General features: G+C 43.8%; 1 protein-coding gene across 5 annotated transcripts in view; it reads right to left on the bottom strand.

Moving 5' to 3' along the window:
* Window positions 1-19,476, bottom strand: part of PAN2 (poly(A) specific ribonuclease subunit PAN2) — a 214,842-nt gene that overhangs the window by 98,222 nt on the left and 97,144 nt on the right. For all 5 annotated transcript variants that reach the window (XM_068122476.2, XM_068122481.2, XM_068122482.2 and 2 more), the window contains exons 11-14: window positions 18,740-18,915; window positions 12,972-13,068; window positions 12,765-12,884; window positions 4,084-4,203 (exon numbers count right to left, since the gene is read on the bottom strand). In XM_068122476.2, coding sequence (XP_067978577.2) covers window positions 4,084-4,203; window positions 12,765-12,884; window positions 12,972-13,068; window positions 18,740-18,915 — 513 coding nt within the window. The remainder of the gene's footprint in view (window positions 1-4,083; window positions 4,204-12,764; window positions 12,885-12,971; window positions 13,069-18,739; window positions 18,916-19,476) is intronic.

Here is a 19,476-nt window from a genome sequence, read left to right as displayed (position 1 = left end):
CGTGCGGGAATGCACGTCACATCTGAACCATCCGTGGTGACTATCTGCATATCTGATACAAGATGTGTGATGTGTTTTGTCAAGAAGGCAAACAGTTCTGTTTTGTTTGCATCAATTCTCAGGAACTGCTGCCAATTTCCTGGAAGAACAGTGGATCCGTCAACTCTCCTTCGAATGCCTTTCCCACGTTTGTCCCTGGCTTGAGATTTCAGGCTGTTGTCACGGTACTGGTCCCAGACTATATCCACACGACAGGCTCTTTGCAAGTGACCTTGTATGTGTGGCAAGAATACTTTCAGCGCATAATCATCAAAGGTTTTGGCAGCAACTGGTTTCAGAATGTTCACCAACACTGCCCCATCAAGGATAGTGACGTCAGTATCTGGTTTTGGAGCATCACCTCTGACCTCTGCGCAACTCTCTGGACACACCAATAGATCTGATTTGGTTCCCAGTCGTAACTTCCCAAGCTGAGATAAAGACGGGGGACATGCTTGGTTTTCATGGCGGAAAAATTCTGCAAGATCACCATCTCGTGTTTGAGACGCAATGTAGAGTCTTGAGAATAAAGAGCAGTCACTCTTTAGCGAAGTTACTTGCAAACTTGTCTTGGATTTCTCTCTTGGAGACGATCGACTAAACAATGGGAGTTTATTCTTCTTTATTGGCTCAGTAAGAGGTACGGTTCGCTCCAGTAGACGGTCTGCTACGAAGGTCTTGTACTGTTGCTTACCTATCTCCTCAGCCTGTTGAACAGTAGAAACAACAGTTGGGTCAGCAATGTCTCTTGTGTCCAGCCGCAGCAAGTCTGTACTCTCTTCTAGGAAGGGGTTTCCCATTTCCTCTATTACTTCAACCAGACGTTTGACATGTTGAGTAAAGATTACCTGTGAACTATATGTTTGCTCATGGTGGCGTGTGTCTTGATTAATCCTTATTTTCCTTCCCTCCATGGATGCTTCAAACTCGGTAGTCATTCTAACCAGTTCCGGCCCAGCCACCATCCATCTTCTAAGAGCATTTGGATTTTGAGTGAGTCCAACAGCACCACCGTCACTCTTCACAGCAGCATTATTTTGCTCATGAGCCTGGCCAATGGCCATAGATGAGAAAACTCGTTTTGTCTTGTGAACTGTGAATTTGCCATTGGTGAATTCAGTAGCAATATCTGGGTGTGACTTGCTAAGACTCATCATGTCTCGAATGTGGACAGGCACCCATCGTGCATAGTTGGTGTGGTCCATGCTGAAAAACCATGGTGCAAGCTGTGTGAGGCTGTCCATGTACAGGGGGAAGTTTGCTGTCCTCAGTGACTTGACAAACGTTAAGAGGAGGACTTCCAGTTGAAGAGTGATGTGCCAGAATTGGAACTGTGGCACATATCGAATTCGTTGACCACACCAGTCATCAAAGGATTCAGGATGGCTTTCAGACTCCAGAGACTCTGTGTAATGGGCGTAAGATTTTGTCAGTAGGATATATAAGCTGCTTGCTGTCACTTGATGCGCATGTCTGGTTCTTGTAACATGAGATGCATGCAGAAATGAATCTGCAGTTCCAGGAGCAACTTTGGCCTGAACCAGGGCTTCCACCCATCCAGCATCTTCCAGCCAGTCTCCGATCACTTTTAGTCCAGCCATCTCTATATGCAGCCCTCCCAAGATGATGACGAAATGATCTTCCCCGTACGTTGATGGCCAAGTCCACTGTATCTGCTTGGAGATGGTGTAGAGTGGTTGATCCACAGTGATCACTGGTTTCTGTCCTTGGTTGACTTCCATCACAGCTTTTTTAATCACGTCCATGGAGTGCCGTATCATACCAACAGACTTGGAGTCATCCGGAAAGAGGGGAAGTAGTGCTGTGATCGCCGGCAGATTATCTTGTCCTGACTCCTTACTGGCATGGTAGGTTGCCCATGATAAGTTACTGTCACTTTGTGGGATTTCTTTGTGGGATTTCTTGCCCTTGCAAGACATATGGCTTCGTCATCGTAGTCTTCTTTGCAGACTTTACGGAGGGCAGGTCCTACATCTTTATCAAATGCAAGTAGTATATCACGCCCTTCCTTATGAGCCGTAAGGTCTGGGATTTGGGCCAGGATACGATTTTTTAACTCTGTGCTATGTTGTCTGACATGCTGCTCCACTCCAAGTTGTTCTAGACGATTAGAATAAAGTTTGACGAGATCTGCAAGTTTAAAGACAGGGGCATGCTCTTCATCTATTCTTGTTTCATCGATAAATGACAGCAACTCGGCTAGTGCAATCCCATGGTTGACTTTATCAGTTGTGTCCATCTTCTGTTTATCTTGTAATGATTTAGTTTTGTTGTAAAGTGAAACAAGACACCTTGGATGATATTTTGCATCTTGTGCGACCATGTCCCCAGCACTCAATTTTGCAAGTAGCCTCTCTCTCGTCCTGCAGGTCTAATGCACATCTTCGTACGCGTGAGTCTAGACGAAAAGTTGATGCCTCACGGAGTGGTTCGGAAGTTGACACATCTTCGCATAAAAAACAGACATCCGATGCTGCCACTTCATGATGAGCGACTTGACGAGTGTATTTCTTGGATGGATTAGCATCAGGGTCGCAACCCTGTGTGCATTTCCTTTTTTCTGCTCGTTGTAGTTTTATATTATTGAATTTTGTATGGCAAGATTTGTGCCACTTGGCATTGTTCTCCAGAAACGTAGCTTCAATGCCATTCCCGTCATCAAGGCGTCCTAATTCTAGTGGCATCGGTAATTCGTGAAGTTCATTGAAGCGTCTGATGTTGAAGGCAATGGTAGAATAACCAACTCCAACATCGTGCCGTTTTGATTCTGCTGGGCATTGCAAACTTTCTCGTGTGATTTTTTGGCACAAAACTCACTTGTTCCAATCCGTCTGTACCTGCGCCTTTGATTGTCCAGGTTGCAGTGGATCCACTAGCTGATAACTCTTAGACATTTCGCTGTTCGAAACACCAACTGAAAAAAAAGATAAGATACGATAACAAGTTGCAATAAATAAATAAAAACTTTATTTAATTTGCTAATTTGCACTTTATTTAATTTGCTAATTTGCACTAATTTGCATTAAAATGATACGTGGGACATTTTTTCAACTATTTAACATAGCAAATCATTTTCTACACATTTTTTCCTATCTATAGACACCAATGAGAAGTATATTTCGGGGGAGTGCACGAGACCCCTATCTAGCCTCTAGACTAAAAGCGGCCATTTTGTAAAATGGCCGCCACGGCTACCATAGGACGTTTTCGCGGTGGGTCCATATCTGGAATTATTCATTAGACTATTATCTATGACTGTGCCAAATTTCATGCTTGTACGTATAAACCCACAATTGTTACACCTATCTGCCTGACTAACATGAATGAACAGGATTAAATAATTCGATTTACATATGTAGAAAAATTACATGCCCAGACCAGGAATCAAACCCAGGTCCTCTGGAAAACCATACCAGTGTTCTGCCATCTGAGCTATCTGAGCGACCATGACCAAGCATGCAATTTTCCCAAACATACGATTGCCACTCTCTTTTAGTCAATGCTTCCGGGGCACTCGCTTCCAACGATCGGAGCACCAACGGCCTGAACTTCTTCACTATGCCCCTAGTGGTGTTTATAATAGAGGACATGGATTTGTCCCCCCATTGGAGGAAGACCCTCTCGTGTTCAGGCCATTGGTGCTCCTATGGTTGGCAGTGAGTGCCCCGGAAGCATTGACGATAAGAGAGTGGCAATCATATGTGTGGGAAAATTGCATGCTCAGTCAGGGTCGTTCAGATAGCTCAGATGGCAGAGCACTGGTACGGTTTTCCAGAGGGCCTGGGTTCGATACCTGGTCTGGGCATGTAATTTTCCCACATATATCAAATGAAACTATGTTTATTAGGTAGAAGTTTGAAACATTAAAATAGACGCATGGCAAAAATTTCATTAATATTCTTTAAAGCAACAGGAATAAACTGAACCTAGCTTTTGCCTTTGCCAATCAAATCACTCATTCAACTACACTTAATCTTTCGAAGTCAAGGAAAACAGAATTGCATTAAACCATCTCTTCTGTACCTGGATCATAGAATTGCAGTAGGCATTGGGAATGTGAGTTTCCAGGCCAGCAAACATGGTTTTATTGTAATGCTTGAAGTCAAAATCCTCCAATCCCAGTTTGGAGTACTTGATGGTGACCTGCAAGTTCATTTAAAGTGATATATGTAGTGAGGACCATGAAGCATAATATGTACTTCAACAAATTTTACAGCATTATTCCATCCAGAAAAAAATAGCATTTTAATTGCAAAAGTGAGAATTTAAAACAACAAATACAAGGAGCTGATGCTCCATGTCCCCCGACTTTTGGGTGGTATGAGGAATATATCTGTGTGATAGGTAAGCTAAATCTTGAACGGTTTTTGAAACATCGAATCCACAAGCAAAGTTAAAGAGATGGTTGCCATGGCAACAGAATAGGGCGAATCACCGGCACAATCTAATCAGGTTAAGATAATGTCATAATGAATATATACAGTGCATTCAGAAAGTATTCAGACCCCTTCACTTTTTTCACATTTTGTTATGTTGCAGCCTTATGCTGAAATCGTTTAAATTCATTTTTTCCCTCATCAATCTACACTCAATACCCCATAACGACAAAGAGAAAACAGGATTTTAGAAAGTTTTGCAACTTTATTAAAAAGAAAAAACTGAAATGTCACATTGACATAAGTATTCAGACCCTTAACTCAATACTTAGTTGAAGCACCTTTGGCAGCGATTACAGCCTTGAGTCTTCTTGGGTATGACGCGACAAGCTTTGCACACCTGGATTTGGGGATTTTCTGCCATTCTTCTCTGCAGATCCTCTCAAGCTCTGTCAGGTTGGATGGGGACCGTTGGTGGACAACCATTTTCAGGTCTCCAGAGATGTTTGAGTGGGTTCAAGTCAGGGCTCTGGCTGGGCCACTCAAGGACCTTCACAGAGTTGTCCCTAAGCCACTCCTGCGTTGTCTTGGCTGTGTGCTTAGGGTCATTGTCCTGTTGGAAGGTGAACGTTCGGCCCAGTCTGAGGTCCTGAGCGCTCTGTTTCAGGTTTTCATTAAGGACATCTCTGTACTTTGCTCCGTTCATTGTTCACTCAACCCTGGCTAGTCCCCCAGTCCCTGCTGCTGAAAAACACCCCCACAGCATGATGCTGCCACCACCATGCTTCACCGTTGGGATGGTATTGGGCAGGTGATGAGCGGTGCCTGGTTTCCTCCAGACATGACGCTTAGAATTTAGGCCAAACAGTTCAATCTTGGTTTCATCAGACCACAGAATCTTGTTTCTCACAGTCTGAGAGTCCTTTAGGTGCTTTTTTGCAATCTCCCAGCGGGCTTTCATGTGTCTTTCACTGAGGAGAGGCTTCCATCTGGCCACTCTGCCATAAAGCCCAGATCGGTGGAGTGTTGCAGTGATGGTTGTCCTTCTCGAAGTTTCTCCCATCTCCACACAGGATCTCTGGCGCTTAGCCAAAGTGACCATCGGGTTCTTGGTCACCTCTCTTACCAACGCCCTTCTCCCCCGATTGCTCAGTTTGGCTGGGCGGCCAGCTCTAGGAAGAGCCCTGGTTGTTCCAAACTTCTTCCATTTAAGAATTATGGAGGCCACTGTGCTCTTGGGAACCTTCAATGCAGGAGAAATTTTTTTGTAGGCTTCCCCAGATCTGTGCCTCGACACAATCCTGTCTCTGAGCTATGCAGGCAGTTCCTTCGACCTCATGTCTTGATTTTTGATCTGATATGCATTGTCAGCTGTGAGACCTTATATAGACAGGTGTGTGCCTTTCCAAATCATGTCCAATCAATTGAATTTACCACAGGTGGACTCCAATCAAGGTGCAGAAACATCTCAAAGATGATCAAGAGAAATGGGAGGCACCTGAGCTAAATTTCAAGTGTCATAGCAAAGGGTCTGAATACTTATGTCAATGTGATATTTCAGTTTTTTCTTTTTAATAAATTTGCAAAACATTCTAAAATCCTGTTTTCTCTTTGTCATTATGGGGTATTGAGTGTAGATTGATGAGGGCAAAATGAATTTAAACGATTTCAGCATAAGGCTGCAACATAACAAAATGTGAAAAAAGTGAAGGGGTCTGAATACTTTCTGAATGCACTGTATCTGCAATATGAAAGCTAAATGTTCAAATATAATTAAACACAGTGTGTAGAAAGGTTCTTCTCCTGCATGTTTGATGGATAGACATAGCCAAATATTAAAGCGGCTTTACCACTCAAAAATGGATTTGTCCAAAATATCTGATAAAATTTCACGTTTCTTTCCAGAAAATGAGAAACTGAAACTGAACTCATATGAAAATGATATTAATTAATGTACACAAGGATGCATTCATGACAAAGCTGAAGAGGAGAAAACATGGTGATGAAGAAAAGAAAATGCGTTGAAGCGAGTTGGAAATGCAGGCAATCAATGTACAAGATTTTATCGTTGTCATTATAGGCGAAGGTACACACGATCATGTTGTCTGAGCAAAGCAGGATGCATTGCATTTTAATATGTATAGCTTATTGCCTAGTGTCAGGATCTACCCAGCACTGCCTGAGGGTGAGGGGAGGGAGGAGGAGCAGACATGCCCGGTGCTACAACGCTGGGTGAGCTTTTCCAGTTGGTGGTTTCGGGACATGTTCGACATTGAAAAGCTATGGAGTTATTGGCCTCATGGTGGTAACCTTTCGCCTGCATGCCAGCGGCAGCACTGCCTGACCTCACATCCCAAAATACACTTTATAGTGGCCTTAGGTGGCATCAAAACAGATGTCGAGGCCAACGTGTGGTAGCTTAAAACCTTGCCCACATTCTGAAATACCTACACCCAAAATGGTGGGCCTCTAAGTGCTACGGTTTTGGCCATGAACGAATAACGTACACACAGACACAAACAAATACACAAAAACTTGAAACTAGAACGGCACTCAGGAGAGAGCATACGTCCGCCTGGTGAACAGTTTACGTTTTGTATCTCAGAGTAGACCAGAAAATCACAATACAGAATCATATTTAATCAAAATCAATCACAGGAATCACCAGAGGTCATGTCTTTCATACCCTGATATACCCCTCGTTTTTTGCCATATCGCTCAATGGTGAAGAATCATTTTTAAAATTCTACTACCTGGATCCGGATATGGATCTTCACCAAAATTTAATCGATTCTTCCTTGTCACAGACAAAACCGGTCCACCAAGTTCCGTCCAAATCCATCCACAACTTTTTGAGATATCCTGCTTTGTATAGTTTTTGGCCCTATCTCCCAATGGTGAAGAATCACTTAAAAGTTAAATAATTCTCATATCTGAATCCATATTCATATCTTCACCAAAATCTAATCGAATCGTCCTTGTCAGACACCCAACCGTTCCACCAAGTTTCGTCCGAATCCATCCACAACTTTTTGAGATATCTTGTTCACAAACAAACAGACAGACAGACAAACTAGAAATCGGTCAGAGACCAAGGGCTTGCCAGAATGTACTTTCTTTTTTTTGATTTGCCAACCACTCCCCGCCATCACGGCACTATTCTATTCAGCACTTTCGGAGATATAGAGGTGCAAAGTTTTTCGGTTTTTCCAAGATGGCGGCCTTACCACGTGCCTGATGACGTTATCATTATTATTTTTTCTCAACCAGTTTATTTCACCAACCAACATACATGGCGCTCAAGAAATTGCATCTTGATTGGATGAAGTTTTGTACTTGTCAAATTATGATGTCATAATGGAGGCCTTGGGCGTAGAGAGTTAAAAATTGGGCACAGTCTATTCCAGGGCAAGGCAAATATGTGTGTAAAGTATGGCGATGCTATGTGCAATGATGTAGACGTAGTACTGCGCACCAACAGACAGACAGACGGAAAGACAAACCAACCAACCAACATACTTGCCGGAATTTTTTCCGGCAAGTAACAAATGAAAAATCACTCATAGAGAGACACTTGGCTAAACAGAACAAAGAAGAATGGCACTCAGTACAGCATCCTTTTGACCTCAAACATAATTAGTGGTTGAATTGAGTGACCTGATGTGCAAATCGTCATCAAAGTTTAAGTTAATCTGATGAAAATTGACAATTTTAAAAACTTGACCTATGCTGACCTTTTGGCCTTTGTTGACCTCAAAAATAGTTGGTGGTTGGTTTCAGTAAGCTGATATGCAAATCCTATTCAGATTTCAAGTCAATCGGATGAAAATTGAGGATTTTAGAAACTTGACAAAGTTTTTTTTTTGTTTTGTTTTTTTGTATGCAGAATCGAGGCTCGTGAAAGAGCTAATATTTATTTCACAAACAAATCAAACAGACAAACAAACAAAATATATAAAAAGAGGGAGCGGTAGACAAGATGGGGAGAGAAGGGGAAGAGCAGGGACATCGGGAGATGTGTGGGAGGGAGAGGGCTTGGGGGGAGGAGGCGTGGGGAGGGGAGGGGGGGGGTGGGATAAGTATAAAACACAAGGACACCAAGGACTTCTAGGACAGAAGTTGGTATTTCAAAAAAGTGGATTTGGGGTGAAATTAGCGGGGGTAGAAAAGATCAAGGTTTTGGATGGGGGAAGATAAGAGATGGTGGTGAACAGCTGTTTTAAAGACCTGGAGGGAGGAGTGGGATTGAAGAAAGTGAGGGAGTTTGTTCCAGAGGCAGGAGAAAAGAGGAATGAAGGAGTGAAGGTGAGCAGAGAGTCTTGATTTTGGCAGTTTAACCATCAGAGGGTTGCAGGCAGATCTTGTGCGACCTGTAGGAATATTTGGGGGACAGAGCCCAGAGAGAGCTGGGGGGGCAAGGCCGGAGAGGAGTCGGTAGAAGACGGACGGACCACCAACCTGCCTGCGGTGAGCGAGTGAAAGGCCCTTGGAGTTAGCTTCATCGCGGGAGATTCCAATGATTCTGAATGCTTTGGTTTCAACAGCGTGAAGACGAGCTAGGTGTGAGGCAGGAGCACCAGCCCAGAGGGGAGCACAGTATTCCATTGAGCTGCGGATCAAAGCCTTGTATGTGGTGAGGAGCTCAGGTGTGCCAAGGAAGGACTTCGCAGGACGGGGGATGCCCAGTCGGCGACTGGCTTTGGAGGCCAGATTTGAAATGTGGTTTTCCCAGGAAAGATCATGGCAGATAGTGAGACCCAAAAGCTTGAGTGACAGAACTTCTTGGAGAGGATTATTCAGAAAGTGGATGGGAGGGTTGTCCAGTCGGTCTTTTCAGAGAGACATCGTAAGAGTGTGAGATTTGTCAGGATTGAAAGACATGTTCCACTTGTTTGCCCAGTCTGTGATTTTGTCCAGGTCTGCAGAGAGTGAGGAGGCTGCAGACTGCCAATCTGAGGGATGAGGAATGGAGTGACAGAGAGTAGAATCATCAGCAAAGAGATAGAGAGGATTTTCAAGAGAGTCAGAGAGATCATTGATGAAGACCAGAAAAAGCACAGGGCCCAGAACACTGCCTTGGGGAACTCCAGCCTGAACAGCGAAGAGGAGATGAGAGAAACCCATTCAGGGCCACACGTTGACTACGACTAGAGAGGAATTCTGCCAGCCATGCATGGAGATTTCCATGGATACCATAGGAGGAGAGTTTGGTGAGCAGAGCGGGGTGCCAGACCATATTGAAAGCACGTGATATGTCAAGGGAGACAGCTCTAATTTCCTGTCTGGCATTGAGGACCTCCATCCATTGTTGAGAAAGCAGAAGCAGCATGTCCAGAGTAGAGTGTCCAGGTCTGAAACCAAATTGATGATCAGAGATCAAGCCATTGGAGAAGAGGAAAGATTTCATATCCAAAGCAATGATGGATTCCATGACTTTGCTGATAATTGGGAGAAGGCTGATTGGTCTGTAGTTGCTAGGATCTGTTTTTGCATCTTTTTTTCCTTTTTCTTATTTTCTCACCTTTTTTTTCTTTCTTTCTTTCTCTCAGGGGTTTACTCACCCCCCCCCCCCCCCCCCCATCAGGACCAAATTCAGATCCTGGGGGGACAGGGCCTTCTCCATCGCTGCTCCCACCTTCTGGAACTCACTACCTCACACCATCAGAGACTCCTCCTCACTCACCACGTTCAAAACATCACTCAAGACCCACCTGTTCAACACTACATTCAACATTTAACCCACAGCATTTAACCCCTGACTATCTCTTCTCCTTCTCCTTCCTTTTGCTTTGATTATTTACCTATTTATTTTTGTCTTTTTGCACTTGTTTTTTGTACTCTGTCAAAGCGCCTTTGGGCTTCTTGAAAAGCGCTATATAAAATAAATGTTTTTTTTTTTTTGTTTGTTTTTTTTGTGGAAAGCGGTGATGTTGGCTGATTTCCAAGCAGATGGCAGATGACCTTGAGCAAAAGAGAGGGTGAAGAGAACAGAGAGAGGGAGTGAAAGAGCGGAAGAACAGGATTTTAGGACCCGTGGGCTGATGCCGTCAGGTCCAGTTGCAGAATCAGAGTCGAGGGTTGACAGAAACTTTTCCACCTTGTCAGGAGGAAAGGATGCAGAGTCCAGGAGCAGCTGGGTACGACTGGGTACGGTGGGTACAGAGAGGGATGGGTTTGGGACACAAGATTTAGAGGCAAACACAGAGTTGAGGCATTCAGCTTTTTCACGTGCGGGAGTCAGCCGTGTAGCCGTTTGAGGTGAGGGAGGAGATGGAGGGGGAACAAACACCACAAACAGATTTGACCAGACGCCACCAGGATTTGGAAGAGGGAGACAGATAAGAGAGTTCGGTCTTGAGAACAGAGAGATATTGTTTGCTGGCTCTCCTGAGGGTGGACACACACTTGTTTCGGGCTTTGTGAAAGGAAATGAGATTTCCTTCCGTTGGATTTGCCTTCCAGGAGACGAAGGCAAGTTGTTTCTGGGCAACAGCCTCACCACAAGATTCCGTGTACCATGGACGGGAGGAAGGGTATGACAACTGAAGACGAGATGGGATAAATCTGTGCATGAGAGAAAGCAATTTACTATGGAAGAATTCCCAGGATGAGTTGATGTCAGAGGCGGTAGAGATGGGAGACCAGTCCAAATGATTGATGGCTGCTTGAAGACCGTGCCAGTTGGCCTGAGTGAAATGCCAGACTTGTCGACGCTGAGGAGGCTCTCTGAGAATGGTCAGAGAGATGTCCACTTTAACAAGCACATGATCAGATGAGCCGATTGGAGCAGAAGAAGAGCAGCAGACATTTTCAGGGAAATTAGTCATAACCAAGTCCAGAAGAGAAGATGCTCCGTTGACTGAGATCCGGGTCGGGAAATTGACAGATTGCGTCAGTCCCAGTGAGTCGCAGAAGTCCTTTGCTGAGGAGCCATGGCTGGTGAGAGAGGTACCCACACCCAGCCAACTGGCATGGTGACAATTGAAATCACCACATATGAGGAAGAGAGAGTTGGGATGGGTAGATAGAAGTTGGTCCATATTATCAGACAGCGAGATGTAGATGGAGTCATCACTGTTTGGTGGATGGTACAACACACATATGAACAAAAGGTGGGAGCGAAGGGGAAGCCGTAGCCAAAGGTATTCCTGGGGGTGAGGTGGAGAGAGGGCAGTGCAGGGCGAGTGAGGAAGAGAGTTATTTATAAAGATAGCAACCCCCTTGGTGAAAAGTTGGTGAGCTTTGGCCTATGTTGACCTTATGACCTATGTTGATCTCAAAAATAGTTGGTGGTTGAATTCAGTTCGCTGATATGACAATCCTTTTCAAATTTAAAGTCAATCCGATGAAAATTGAGGATTTTAGAGATTTCAAAGAAGTGGTTGACCTTTGGCTTATGTTAACCTTTTGACCTATGTTGATCTTAAAAATAGTTGGTGGTTGAATTCAGTTCGCTGATATTTTAAAAAATCCTATTGAAATTTCAAGTCAATCGGATGAAAATTGAGAATTTTAGAAATTTGAAAAAAGTAGTTGACCTTTGGCCTATGTTGACCAGGTGACCTATTTGATCAAAAAATAGTTGGTGATTGAATGCAGTTAGCTGATATGAAAATCCTATTCAAATTTCAAGTCAATCGGATAAAAATTGAGGATTTTAGAAATTTGAAATGGTTGTTGAACTTTGGCCTTTGTTGATAACTCTGGCACATTATGACATTGGAGTGGAAAGACCCATAATAATCCGTCCCGGGACAGCCAAACCAGCTGGCCGTCATGTCATGGCCGCTGTTGGAGCTGCCCACTGGGATTCGTACCAGCATGGACTCACCAGCACGGTATCAGAGTGGAAAGACCCGTAATCTGGTCCGGGATTGCCAAACCAGCTGGCCGTTATGGCCACTGCTTAGGCGGGCTGGTGGGATTCATATCAACTGACATGACCCGCAGCTACAACAACATTACTACAAGTATTGCAAATACTACTTACTACTGCTCGGTGGGCATGACAATGTCTGAGGGTGGTTGTCTCCAGTTTGGAGCTCACAATTGTGAGCTACGTAAGTGAAACTTCGATCATTCAATTACGATTTCCAGATGTTAGAAAGGAAGGTCATGGCAGAGTTGGCATGATCATTGCCGTGGCAAGACTCCAGCAACAAATTGCAATTGGAAAATAATCTCGAACGAAAGTCGTTAAATTCAGCCACCCATTCAATATTTCACTGGGTGTCTGTAATGTCTGTAATGATATAATTAATTAATGGTGGTCTGTCATGTCAATGTAACTATATTTTGATCATGTGGTCACAAATAATTTCTGATTACCTTGCGGTACTTCTTGGGAACCATGTGCAAGTGGGGCTCTACCTCTGGCCCAATTGGAGACTCAGGCTCCTGCAATTGGCATTCAGATTCACTAACTCCTTCCGCAAGCTTGTATGGCATCTGCAGAAAGAAAATCAAATAAGCCATCACAGCATTAACACATGACATACTAAAACAAAATGAAAGAAACAATGTCCACTCTTGCACCTGATTACGAAGCTTAGTGCGTGGATTGGGGGCATATCCAATGAAACCAACCATTTTCATTGTCCTCAGAATCTCAAGGTCAACTGGTGGAGCTTTTCTGATGGAGAGTAGCAGATGGTAATAATGTTGGAAAATTGTGATATCCATAACATACATACATACACGAAACACAAAAACAACTTTGCACGAGATAACAGTGCATGAAATATTTGTTAATAAAAGTTGATTATGTATGTAAGGTAGTCTGCCTTGCAGATTGGCAGTGGTGAGGGTATAAGAAGTTCAGATGCGGGGTTAATGTGGAGTGAGTGCAGGAAGGAGAGAGGATGAAGCATGTGTGAGGCTGGAGCGAGTGCGGGTAGTGGTAAGGGTGGAGCAAGTGCGAGTAGGGATGAGACTATTAGAAAGTGTGTGTAGGTGTGAGGCTGGAGCAAGTTCAGGTACAGTCGTGGCCAAAAATATTGGCACCCTTGCACTTTTTTTCAAATAACTCACAATTTTCTCTAAAAATAAGTTGAAATTGACAAAAGTATTTGGTCTTCACAATTCTTTATTTCACTGTTAATATTACAGAACCTATATTTTTGATTCAGAACTTAATATATCCTTTTAAATCAGAAAATAAAAAGAAATGGCATTGACAAAATTATTGACACCCTAGACTTAATATTGGGTAGCACAGCCTATGGACAAATTAACTGCAGTCAAGCGCTTCCTATAGCCATGACTGAGCGGCCTATACCTCTCTACTGGCAGCTTGGTCCAATCTTCTTGTGCAAACTGCTCCAGTTCTCCCAGATTTGAAGGGTGCCTTCTCCCAACTGCTGTTTTCAGATCTCCCCACAGGTGTTCAATGGGATTTAGATCTAGACTCATTGCTGGCTACTTCAGAACAGTCCAGCGTTTTGTCTTGAACCATTCCTGGGTGCTTTTTGAAGTGTGTTTGGGGTCATTGTCCTGCTGCAAGACCCATGACCTTCAACGGGGACCCAGCTTTCTGACACTGGGTTGAACATTGCGCTCCAAAATGCCTTGGTAATCTCCAGATTTCATGATGCCATGCACACATTCAAGGCACCCAGTGCCAAAGGCAGCACAGCAACCCCAAAACATCACTGAACTTCTTCCATGTTTGACTGTAGGGAAGGTGTTCTTTTCTTTGAAGGCTTCATTTTGTTTTCTGTAAACATAGAGATGAAGTGCTTTACCAAGAAGCTCTAATTTGGTCTCATCTGTCCACAGGACATTCTCCCAGAAGGATTTTGGCTTGTTCAGGTATGTTTTGGAAAACTCCAGTCAGACTTTCTTAGCAGTGGGGTCCTCCTGGGTCTCCTACCATAGAACCCCCCATCATTGAGTTGGCGACGGATGGTGCGAGTTGAAACTGTCAGACCTTGTGTCTGAAGGTTAGCTTGAATCTGTTTGGCAGTTGATCAAGGTGCTTTCTCCACCATTTGAACAATCCTTCGCTGCAATGTTCAATCAAGTTTTCTCTTGCGGCCATGTCCAGGGAGGTTGGCCACAGTTCCATGGGCCTTAAACTTCCTGATAACATTGTGTACGGTGGACAGAGGAACATCAAGGTCTCTGGAGATGGACTTGTAGCCTTGAGATTGTCCATGCTTGGCTACAATCCTGTGTCTGACCTCCTCAGACAATTCCCTGGTTCACTTTTTTTTTCTCCATGCTCATTGCATCTTGATCGAGTACACACAGTAACAAAAAACAGCAGAATGACTGGTTCTTTCTTTCTTTTCAAACTGGTTCAATGAGTGATTTTTATATTGCAGGCATCTGCAACTAACCACAGGTGAGTTCAATTCCAAAGTAAAGGAGAATCACCTGCTTGAAATCTAATTATTTCTCACAACTTCTAAAAGGTGCCAATAATATTGTCCGGGCCATTTTAGGATTTCTATGTGGAATAAACTAAGAGTCAGTAAGGTTGGAGCGTGTGCAGGTAGGGGTGCGGTAAGTGCAGACACGGGCCAAGCTGGAGTGAATACAGGCAGTGGTGAGACTGTAGCAAAGGCAGGCAGGGACAAGCAGTGGAGTGACTGCAGGTAGCAGTGAGAGGAGGCAGGGTTGAGGATGGGGTAGAGATAGGTATGCATATAGGGTAGAGATAGGAGGCAGAGATAGGCCAGGCATATGGATTTGATGTGTGAATAAACTATAAAAACATGTAGAATGGTGGATTGTATACTCTGAAAGATAGTACATAGGGTTGTGTGTTGCTCCAAAGGAAGGAGAGTAGCGGATATTGAAGGAAGATTGAACAATTTGTCGAGTAATGGCAGGAAAATGTTGCTTGTAGTACATGTAGGAACAAATGGTGAGAGGGAATGTTTAATTCAGAGGATTTGTTAAAAAAAAAAAAAAATTGTATACAGAATTGAGGCTCGTGAAAGAGCCAACATTGATCACACAAAAAAAAAACAAACAGACACACAAAGTAAATAATAAGGGGAGCGGTAGACAAGATGGGGAGAGAAGGGGAAGCACACAAACACAACATTTGAGAGCAGGGACATCGGGAGATCTGTGGGAGGGAGAGGACTTGGGGGGAGAAGGCGTGGGAAGGGGGAAGGGGGGGGGGGTGGGAGAAGTATAAAACACAAGGACACTGCAAGGCCTTCCAGGAAAGAAGTTGGTATTTAAAAAAAGTGGATCTGGGGTGAAATTAGCGGAGGTAGAAAAGATCAAGATTTTGGATGGGGGAAGATAAGAGATGGTGATGAACAGCTGTTTTAAAGACCTGGAGGAAGGAGTGGGATTGAAGAGAGAGAGCGGGTTTGTTCCAGAAGTGGGAGAAAAGAGGAATGAAGGAGTGAAGGTGAACAGAGAGTCATGATTTTGGCAGTTTAACCATAAGAGGGTTGCAGGCAGATCTTGTGCGAGCTGTAGGAATATTTGGGGGACAGAGCCCAGAGAGAGCTGGGGGCGCAAGGCCGGAGAGTTAGTGAAAGGCCCTCAGAGTTAGCTTCATCGCGGGAGATTCCAATGATTCTGAAAGCTTTGGTTTCAACAGCGTGAAGCCGAGCTAGGTGTGAGGCAGGAGCACCGGCCCAGAGGGGAGAACAGTATTCCATTGAGCTGCAGATGAAAGCCTTGTATGTGGTGCGGAGCTCAGGTGTGCCAAGGAAGGACTTCGCACGACGGAGGATGCCCAGTTGGCGACTGGCTTTGGAGGCCAGATTTGAAATGTGGTTTTCCCAGGAAAGATCATGGCAGATCGTGAGACCCAAAAGCTTGAGCGACAGAACTTCTTGGAGAGGATTGTTGATAAAGTGGATGGGAGGGTTGTCCAGTCGGTCTTTTCGGAGAGACATAGTAAGAGTGTGAGATTTGTCAGGATTGAAAGACATGTTCCACTTGTTTGACCAGTCTGTGATTTTGTCCAGGTCTGCAGAGAGTGAGGAGGCTGCAGACTGCCGATCTAAGGGATGAGGAATGAAGCGGCAGAGAGTGGAGTCATCAGCAAAGAGATAGAGAGGATTTTCAAGAGAGTCAGAGAGATCATTGATGAAGACCAGAAAAAGCACAGGGCCCAGAACACTGCCTTGGGGAACTCCAGCCTGAATAGGAAGGGCAGATGAGAGAAACCCATTCAGGGCCACACGTTGACTACGACTATAGAGGAAGTCCGCCAGCAATGCGTGGAGATTTCCATGGATACCATAGGAGAGTTTGGTGAGCATAGCGGGGTGCCAGACAGTAACGAAGGCACGTGATATGTCAAGTGAGACAGCTCTAATTTCCTGTTTGGCATTGAGGACCTCCATCCATTGTTGAGACAGCAGAAGCAGCATGTCCAGAGTAGAGTGACCTGGTCTGAAACCAAATTGATGATCAGAGATCAAGCCGTTGGAGAAGAGGAAAGATTTCATATCTGAAACAATGATGGATTCCATGACTTTGCTGATAATTGGGAGAAGGCTGATTATTGGGTTATTGGGTGGCTGACGGAAAGCATCGAGTTGAGGTAATGTTTTCCTAGATTTTTCTGTGAATAGGAAAGGTATTATAATTTATGAGTAGAGTGATAGATGTCAATCGATGGTTCGTGATGTACCCTGACTCAAACTTGGCGAGTTGCACTTCCGAACCGAATCCGAGTCAAGCCAGGTTTGTCTGTCATCTCGGAAAATAACTCAGATATTTTCTTGTCACATGGAATGAAGTAATTGCAGTATTGTACTGTATTTGGCAAGTGTGTGCGGTAAAAATGTGCAGTAGTATACAAATCGATGTGCTAAAGAATAGTTTCTCTTCAGTGAGTTTCAAAGCAAAATGTTTCCGTTATCGGGAAATGGAACTGTTAGCCATGAGCACTCCGAGTTAGCTGTGAGCATGGGTCTCATGGCACGGCAACTCTGGGTTAACTCTGATTGGCCTCCGCTATGCTGCCAGAAAATAATCAGAACTCAGCCGTACGCTCTGCTGGTAACTGAGAATAGGTTTTCTCACCTAAGTGTTCTATCTTATAGATTTATACAGAGACTACATGAAGTCTACAATTATTCACTTACTGTGCCCACTAATAAAGTTCACAAACTTAAAAAAAACAAAAATCTCTTTTTAAAGCCATTTTCCCTGCTAGAGCTGGGGTTAGCCTTGCAGACCCCATGACAATCATGGTTCCATTTTGAGGCAATGTTTTTATGGCTGGATGCCCTTCCTGACGCCAACCATTTAGTTGCCTCTTACGACACACAGGGTGCAAGATGGGTGTACCTATTCTAAACTGGGGGACACACCGGCACGTTCATCACAGCAAGCTGGTACTCAATTTGCCGACCTTGTAAGGATGACAGGCTGAGTCAACCCACCTGGCGTTAATTCAACGATCAACTGGGATTCAAACTCAGGATCCTAGGATCCCAAGCCGGCACCTTAACCACTAAGCCAACACCAGGCTAAAGTTCACAAACTGATGCCTTCAAATAAATAAATGAATAAATAAATAGATACGTAGGTAAAGTGGCCATTGCATCAGAGCTTCTGGAATGCTACCAGAGAGACCGAGATGATTTATTGAAGAACACTGTGACATGTGATGACAGCTGTGTCCATCTAGTATTGCCAGGGTCAAGCAAGTATGGAATGGGGCCGTTCTTGCTAAACACCACAACAAATATCTAAGCTTTGGTCAGTAGCAGCAGAGCTTAGGATGATTTTGTTTCAAAGGAAGAGCATCAATGGTTGAATTAATGTGGAATTTCATGTGGAACATTTTCATGTGGAATTCATGTGGAACCACCAATGCATAGAACTGGAGTTACTTGTTAAATGCAATGAAGTGAGAACATGAATCTACATACGATGGTTAGATTACTGAATATACCCTTTCAGGGCTTGACTTTACTCCATGATAAGCTCACCCTGACATGGCAAGATGGGTTGACAAGTTTCCTATCACCCACAGCATTCAGACTTGTCACCTTCTAAATTGATCTCCTTGGACCATTCGAAGAGCATTCGTGTGAAATTAAATTGATGAGGATGTCAAAACACAATGACGTGACTACAAACCCAAAGCACAATGACATCACCTGTACTTGATACCATATAGAGTACATTACACCGAAAAAAAGCAATCAGATATGGTGATGTTTATAAATCGTAAAAAAGTCAGTCCAAAATAATAAACTTGCAGTAACTGAAGACCATAATGTGATACAAAATGAGAAGCGAAAGCAATTGAAAGCAAGAGTGAAAAGGGAGAATGAAGAACACCACGGTGTAAATTATTTCAGTAAGCAAACCTTCTAAGTGCAGCATAGCTGGGGGGAGACCATTCAGAAAGCAGAGGCTCAGACGTATATGGTGTTGGGATGAGTGAGAGAGGAGCCAAATCATCATTCCAGTCCAAGTGGGGCAGGTTCTCCGTCAAACAGGGCAAAGGAAATTCCGTTTCTCGTGAATATGTGTTGAATGTGGCCTGGAAGTGTGAGAAGGCTCACCTTTGAGTTATTGCATACACAGCAAACACCCTACATAAGTCTATCAAACGTGAGAAAAAGTTTTAAAACAAAAATCACTCAAACACTTCCCAAGACTGACCTAGAAATAGTCTAAAAACAAGAATGGAAAATAAAAAGACTCCTGAATATACACAATTAAAATTCAATAACATGAAAACGAGCAATCCTAGAATTTGGATACAAAATTCAAAAATGAGAAGAATAGAAATCTTAACAGGCCTCTATTAAAAAAATAACTCATGCATTTGCAGTTTGTGATGATCTAAGTTGCTTTGAATGGCATCCTGAGGATTGAAATTACCTTCAAATTTAGTGAGCACGGTGGAAAAGTGATCAAGGTAATGAATGCGCAAAACTACCGAGTTTAAATTTGCTATGTGGCAGCAGTGTAAGAATTTGAGACGAAAGTGTCCTGAAAACAAGGTAGTGCCAAAAGAATGATCAAGTTACGAGAGAATGTCAGCAAAAACCGCAGGGAATCACTATTGGTCCTGCAGGGAGTTGCTTGCCTGACACAC

Source organism: Myxine glutinosa, chromosome 7 (genome assembly GCF_964187855.1).
Source record: "Myxine glutinosa chromosome 7, kmMyxGlut1.1, whole genome shotgun sequence".
NCBI lineage: Eukaryota > Metazoa > Chordata > Myxini > Myxiniformes > Myxinidae > Myxine > Myxine glutinosa.
Note: the sequence above shows the minus strand (reverse complement) of the source record. Positions and strands in the feature narration are given on the sequence as shown.